General features: G+C 35.6%; 1 protein-coding gene across 2 annotated transcripts in view; it reads left to right on the top strand.

Annotated features, from left to right (window-relative positions):
• The first annotated feature begins 2,693 nt into the window (after positions 1 to 2,693).
• CCDC68 (coiled-coil domain containing 68) overlaps positions 2,694 to 7,705 on the top strand; it is a 25,432-nt gene continuing 20,420 nt past the window's right edge. The window contains exons 1-3 of one of the 2 annotated variants that reach the window (XM_011361123.1): positions 2,700 to 2,816; positions 3,934 to 4,020; positions 7,460 to 7,600. In XM_011361123.1, the coding sequence (XP_011359425.1) occupies positions 2,700 to 2,816; positions 3,934 to 4,020; positions 7,460 to 7,600 (345 nt within the window). Of the gene's footprint in view, positions 2,817 to 3,933; positions 4,021 to 7,459; positions 7,601 to 7,705 lie in introns of both variants that reach the window. The other variant, XM_011361124.1, reaches the window with a different exon arrangement.

The raw sequence follows: 7,705 nt of genomic DNA on the forward strand, positions 1-7,705 counted from the left end.
CACTCTTGAACTTGGTGTCCAAAAGACAAAGGTTTTATTTTCAGTTCTCTTAGTTTTACTGTGATCTTGGGTAAGTTAACATCCGCTACAGGAATCTTGGCTTCTTTATTAGTAAAATGAGATTAATAATCCTCCCTTAAAAGGCTTTCTATTTTATTTTTTAGTTTTTTACTATTTATTATGGAAATTTCACACAGAAACAAAATAAGTCGAGGAGTGTGATGAGCCCCATGTGACCTTGCCCAATTTAACAATCCCCTGCATTTCGCTGAAACTTCTTTCATCTTTACCTCACCCCATTTTTTCTCTCTACTGGAGTATTTTCCAGCAATTTCAAATATAATATTATTTCACCTGCTAATGCTTCAATGTGTATGACTAATAGATAAGATCTTTAAGGACTGCCAATTTTATTATCACACCTAGCAAAATTACAGTGATTCTTTAATATCATCTATTATCCAAGCAGTCTTAAAATTTCCCCAACTGTCTCAAAACAAAAAAAAGGGGGGGGGGCATTTATATAGTTGGTTTATTTGAATCAGGAGACAAAAATTCACATATTGCATTAGGTCATATGTCTCTTAAGATAATTTATGGCCATTTTTCTTCTCCCTATTTTTCTTCATATAATTAATTTGTATTATATTAATATTATATTATATTATATTATATAACATATATAATATATAATATAATATTATATTATATATTAATCTGTCCTGTAAAATTTCACGTAATCTGGATCTGACTAATTGTAACCTTCACCCTTGTAGAGTTAGTAATTATCCTTTTGTTCAGATATTTATTGCTGTTCAATATAGAGGCATTGGTAGATTCAGGCTCACTTTTTTAAAAAGTTGTACTTCATAGGTGATGCTTTCTACTTGTGATCATGCCACATCTAGAGGACAAAATGTCTGGTTGTCTCTTTTTTACTTATGTTAAGATCGATTCGTGAAATCCTTCAGGTTAATGCATTCTTCATCAACCTCTCGCCTAACGTTTTTAGTATTGGTTGATGAACTGTTGCTTGGATCCACTATTTCATAAGCATTTGCAAAATGTGGGTTTTCTAATTCTATCAACCCCTTTGGATTTATTATCAGGAATTCTTTTTTTAAAAAAATGTTCTTTCTTATCTGTTTGCTCACTACGAAATATAGTTCATACAGTAAAGGTAAGATAAGTGCTTATCTTATCTTACCCCCTCACCCCCTTTTTGGGCTAATTTTTGGTATAATGGCGGCCTATGTCCCCTGAGTTGGAGGATGAGAATTGGTGATGATGGTTGTGGTTTTTCTCCTGTCATCATAATTAAAAATTTTTTGATGTGTTTCAGTCTCTCGCAGTCATTCTTCTTCAGGTTGTTTTCTGTGTCTTGTATTCAAGTAGCATTTGATTACTTTTTTGATTTCTGGTATGACAAGATACCTTAGGCTCACCTTACACATTTCTTGCCCCAGACCTGAATCATTCAAGAAGCCCTGGTTTCTTTTTAGTGAAAAATGGTATACTGAGACCACAGCCTGGACACTGGGAGTATTAATTGCTATTTTTCAATGGATAGATCTAGGATATACATTTTAAGGAAAACAAATCATTATTTATATTCATAATTTTAGTTCAGATTGAAAGGTTTTTATGCAGCATTTTTGGTTCTAATTTGTATATTTTCCTTTATGCTAAAAATCTTAGTTATTAATGATGTTAAGACAATGACTTCTTGATTAGCATGCTTTCTTGTGGGTGACTGCAGGTGCATGTGTGCTAACACACTTATAGCCATTTCAAAACAGCAATACCAACATTTCCACTAACATAGTGTTAGTAAGTGTAGTTTAAGGTTGTTTTGCTATTCTTTTTGTTCTTAAGACATAGTGTACCCGGGATTAATAGCCCCTGGTATGTGTTTTAAAGTCATTTCAAATAATTCATGTGAATATGCCATCAACTTGATATACAGATATTTGTTCCTTATTGTAGAGGATTTTATAGGTAAAATAATTACATGTCCAATGTCAAAACTATAAATCACTGATTGTCCCCTTTCATCTCTCCCTCCCTTCTTAGAGTTATTATAATTCGATATGTCCTTTTCTGCATTGTGCAATGTATCATTCATTGAATAATACATCCAAAGAAGAGTCCATAGCAGTAGGTAATTTATGCACCAATTCCCTTTTTTTCCCCAATCTTTTACTATTACAAGTTTCAGTAAATGGCCTTTATAGATTATAGAGTTAAATAAAATGCAGTATATTAAAGGTCTGTGTTAAGTATAAAGTGATATACATGTGTGTGCAAATATATATGTATATAAGTAATATATGTATATAGACATATGATTTTTGTTATAATTGTTTTTGGTTCACAGACATTTACTAAGACATTTACCTACTTTTGAGATTTTACTGTCAAATATAATGTGGCATAAAAAGAAAAATTTTACACATTTCCTACTCAGATAATTTTAAGTTTCTAACCAATAATCATTTCCGCTAGTGTTGTTTTTATATTAACTTAATTCCTGGATTGATAGATATTTATAGATATCAATAATTTAAAATATTTTCTACCATGCAGTATTTGATTACAGTGCTAACACAGAGCTTCTTTCAGTTTGCAAACCATATAATCATATCATCAAAGAAGGTAGTTTTGTCTAACTGATTTGTTTCCCAAAGCCAGAGTTCACAATGACAACTGTAACAGTGACCACAGAAGTTCCCCCAAGGGGGAAGACAGAAGATCATTCTGCCTCGTATGAGTCCACATCAGCTCACATTATTGAAGAAACCGAGTATGTGAAAATGGTACGTAGCCACCAGACGTCATGTCTGCCTGATACGATTTTTTAAAATAAAGTTCAATAGGGATCGGTGGGCTTTGTTTCTACCTCCATATACCATGAGAGGAAGAACAAGCCTAGTTAGGAAGAGGATGAACTGGATCGCTGACATTTAAACACAGGTTTAGCATTTTCTTTTGAGGGTATGAACCTCTGTTTCTACACTTGGAGCAAAATTGAAGAACGGGCCAGGAGGGCTTGAAACACCTATCGGCATTTCATTTGTCCTACGTTATTCGTCACTGCACTTTCTACTGTTTCATATCATTTTTCAGTTGTTTCAGGAGGGTCGGTACTGTGTTTCTTAGTAGATGTTTACATTTCCTGCTGAATTTCTGTCTCTTCTTCCCTTGTTCCCTCTCACAGTTCAGTGTCGCTATCACCAATGACTACGTGTAGGCATGTTTCTTCATTAAAAATGGGAAATCTTGTGAGAATCCAATGATAATGACTGACAAAACATATTCGTATGAACAGTTTCTTTGAACAGATGAAAAAATTTGGACGTAAATAGTTTGTAACTTTCAGATCTATTAATTCATCTTTGAGTGTCTTGCAATTCCATGGGTCACCAAGACATGGAGCTTTTATTTCATGCATAAATTTGTATGATCTCCACTTAGCAATTATTCTGTAGTAATTACTAAATAGGCATTATTCTCTAGTAATTACTAGATAGTAATTATTTTGTAGTAATTACTAGATAGTAATTATTTTGTAGCGATTACTAAATAGTAATTGTTTTATAGTAATTACTAAATAGTAAATTAGTACTAAATTACTATATAAAAAAATAGAACCGAATAGAATTAAATACTAATTACTAAATAGTAATTATTTTGTAGTATAATATTCATTTATATTTTAGGTTTGACTGAGCAAGCGGTATAAAAACCAAATGTTCATTTTCTGCAATCTAAATAATGTTAGTCTAAATGAAAGTTAATCTGATGCTATCTGAGATTAGTATATATCTATATACTACTTTCTAGATAAATCAGGTACACTGCCACTAGTATAGAGAAAAAAAGTATTTGACGTTAAAACCCTTTGAAAAAAATAAACTATTCGTTTTCTTCTAGATTCGAACTACTCTGGAAAAGATCCGAAATCAAATGTTTAAAGATGAAACAGGACATAATAGTACAAAGTACAAACTAGATGCAAAGGTAAAGAATTTATCAAAATATAGCACTTCAATAAATATCCTTCAGTAAATAAATGTAAGGCCATATAGACTTTTTTGGATAATTATTAAATTATTTTTTGAAGTGTTGAACAATGAGTGTTATTTTGTCATTATCGAAAGATGTTAATGGGCATATGTATGAAATATTTAACCACAGATGTCATTAGTAGAATCAGATTGGAATGACTAAAGCCTACTTGAATATTTTAAACTGGGCTTAATTAGCTAAAGCAGTGGTCCCCAACTTTTTGGCACCAGGGACTGGTGCTCCTATGAGAATCTAAGGCCTGATCTGAGGTGGAGCTGAGGCGGTGATGCTAGCGCTGGAGAGTGACTACCAATACAGATGTGGTTCGCTGGCCTGCTGCTGACCTCCTGCTGTGTGGCCCAGATTCCTAACAGGCCATGGACCAGTACCGGTCCACAGCCTGGGGGTTGGGGATCACTGCTCTAAAGTATAAGGGGAGATGTCACCCAGCCAAGATTCATGGCAACAGCATTTCCCAATAACAGACAAAGGTACAAAATTTCAGGTTCACCCGGGCCACACCAGGGCACACACTGTTGAAGCCAGTAAGCCAAATGATTAGACAACCAATAAGCTTAAAAGCACCTTCTTCCCTGCAACCGGCCTTATATTCTTAAAGTTAAGCAATCTGCACGTAGCCTTGTCTGGATTATGCCAGATTAAACTTCATCTGAGCCAAGTGCTCCTCGTCAATGCCAGTGTTATCCACTCTGTAGTATGGCCACAGGGAACACCAGACATAGGATGTGATACAGAAACATGGTCTCCTTTATCATCCTTGGCCCTGCAAACTGACACAACAAGTTCCAATTATTAAATTAAATGTTCTGAAACTAGAAAAAAGGTTAATATTTGTGAATAATGAGAAAGATCAAAAATTCACTTTTGGTTATGTTGAGTTGCCTATTAGAACTCTAAGTGGAGCTTTCTAGTGGGTGACTCGATAGCTGATCCTGGAGTTGAGGGTAGAGATCTGAGGTAGAAAGTCTAGGCTACAGAGATTTGGGGAGTAAGGATGGTACTTCAAATTTTGAATCTAGAGATCACCAAGCATGTGAGTGTGGGTAGAAATGGGAGATAATCTAAGTGTCAAGTCCTAAGATTTCCAACATTTAGATGTTGGGAAGAAGAGGAAAAATCATCACAAGAGACTGTGAAGAGAGGCTCATGGATTAGGAGGAAAAACAAGAGAAAATGTAATCACTGAAGATAAGTGAGAAGGGTTTCAGAAAGGGGGGAGAGGGACCACTTCGTCAAATGGTATCCATAGCTCAAGTAAATTGAGGACTGAACATTGACCATTGACTATAACAATGGGGAGGTTTGGGGATCTTGATAGGAGCAGCTTCTTAGAAATGGAGATGAATTGTGTTGCCAGTGTGTCTGCTTGGCCATCTCAAACCACAGAAGGTTCGCAGACAAACCAAACATCAAAATATCATCCCTTCCCCCTTTAGTAACTGGGCAATGTTGCTGAAGGAATTTAGCCATAATGACCTAGGGCTCTGCTGTCACAGAAGCAAAGTCTGTATGCCCGATGCTTCAAAAGGCCAAAACTCAAAACATCAGTTTGGAGTAGGGAAAGGTTTATTGATTGAAAAGATGGGTACCTCAAGTTCATCTTCAGAAAATACAGAGTTCAGTCTTCTTTTATGTCAAGGGAAGGGTATATGGGAGGGGCAAGAGGTGACTGATGATCACAGACTCTGGGCATTAGCAGGGGTCAGAGGAAAATTGTGAAAATTCTTTGTTCTTAGTCTGTTGACTCTAGTCAATATGAGTCCAGTCATGAGGTTCCTGCAAATCTTGGATAAACAATCATTTTTGTATATACTTTCCTCTGGAGAGGCACCTTCTGGTAAGGAGCTGTTTTTGTAAAATTCAAGCTGCAAGCAAAATTCCTCTAATGATTAGCATATCTGTATGCAAGAAGCTATTAACCTGATGGACATGGGAACAAAGTAGACTTGAACGAGGTAAAGTCAGAGAGGCTGAGCATTTCACTCTGTCACACCGCTACTCTCAGAGTATAGTCTGCAGGCTCAGCAGTGTCAGCATCGTCAGGGAGCTTGTTAGAAATGCAGCATCTAGAGTCTCATCCTGAATCAGAATCTGCATCTTCACCAGATCTATAGCCAAATGATTCATATGCACCTTAGAGCCTGAGAAGCACTGATCTGTGACCTTTGTAGTTATCTACCACTGCCATCATCTACCTTCTACAAGTCTTTCTGTCAAATATTCTTTAACAAATTAAAAAAAGAAAATAGTGCCTACACTATATATGGAGAGTGAGAAGGATGCATTAGAGTCTGGAACAGAAAAACCTTGACGGAATTATGGTGACTATATTATTTATAAGTGCTAAAATTTAAAAAAAAATTTGTTTCTATTAATATAGGCCATCTGTTGTACTGGAAAGGATATAGGCTTTGTTGTTAAATAAACTTGGATTCTAATCTGGTTCTGGCAGTTGTTTTAGGTATAACCGTGGGCTTGTTAAACTCTCATCCTCAATTTCCTTGTCTGTATAATGGACATAGTGTCTTCTAGTGTTCTGGCAAAGGACTGTGTATAAAACATCTAAAAGATTACCTGGCACATTATAGATGCTTAATAAATAAAAATTGTGATTATAGTTGTAGGGTATGTATAATTGTATAGTAATTTCTCAGTCTGTCTTGAAATAATTTGTAAGGTCAGAAAGAGCACAGGATGAACAATCAAGAGCTTGTATCCTGAGCTCTCCCACTCACTTGCTATGCAAACCTGGGCTCTGTCCATCAGTTCTCATAGCTGGGAAATTGAGGTGGTTGAATTAAATGGCTTTAAATTTCCTTTCTACTTGCACTGTCCTTGATTCCAGCTGAGATTTATGTTATACTCTAAGTGTATTTGCAGTGAACTAGAGTTTACATAGAGTTAACACTGGCAGTAACGTTCAGTTCTGATCTCTGTGACTGGAAAGGGTGATTACAACGAAGCATCACTGAACATCGACGATTATGTTTTGTAACTATTAGGTCTGATTATATTAGTTTGTAATGCATTGTAACCAAAATGCATTTATGTCTATAACTTAGAGTTAAAAAAGAAAAAAAAAAAACTGGCCTCGTAGATAGGACTACAAGAAGGACTTAATGGTTTATTTAAAACTGTGGGAATGTAAAAGGCATAAAAGATGTACTTCTCCCTCTTTCAAATATAAAAATCTATTCAAATTTGAGCAAATATAGAGGCCACCGGCTTCGTTTAGAATTCCCATTGATATTTGATTTCTGCTACCTAAACCTTCCTTGATGTGTGTAAAACAGAGTGACAATCATTGGTATCAAAGTTTGTAGAAGAAAGGACAAGTCAGCTCTGTGATTTTCATGTGTGCTCATTTCAGCACTGTGGAACCGTTCGAAGTGGCTGTGAGTCTGAAATGGACCCCTCCTGTTGCAGTCTGCATCTGCTCATGGAAAGAATGAAAGGAAAGGACCTGCAGCTCTTAGAAATGAACAAAGAGAATGAAGTATTGAAGATCAAGGTATGACCATAAGGAGAAATTTCAATTTCATATTTTGAACCTTTGAGCCAATAAGATAGATTCGTGGACCCGTGAAAGCAGACAGCCACATACAACCCTAGATCT

This window comes from Pteropus vampyrus, unplaced genomic scaffold (assembly GCF_000151845.1).
Source record: "Pteropus vampyrus isolate Shadow unplaced genomic scaffold, Pvam_2.0 Scaffold62, whole genome shotgun sequence".
NCBI lineage: Eukaryota > Metazoa > Chordata > Mammalia > Chiroptera > Pteropodidae > Pteropus > Pteropus vampyrus.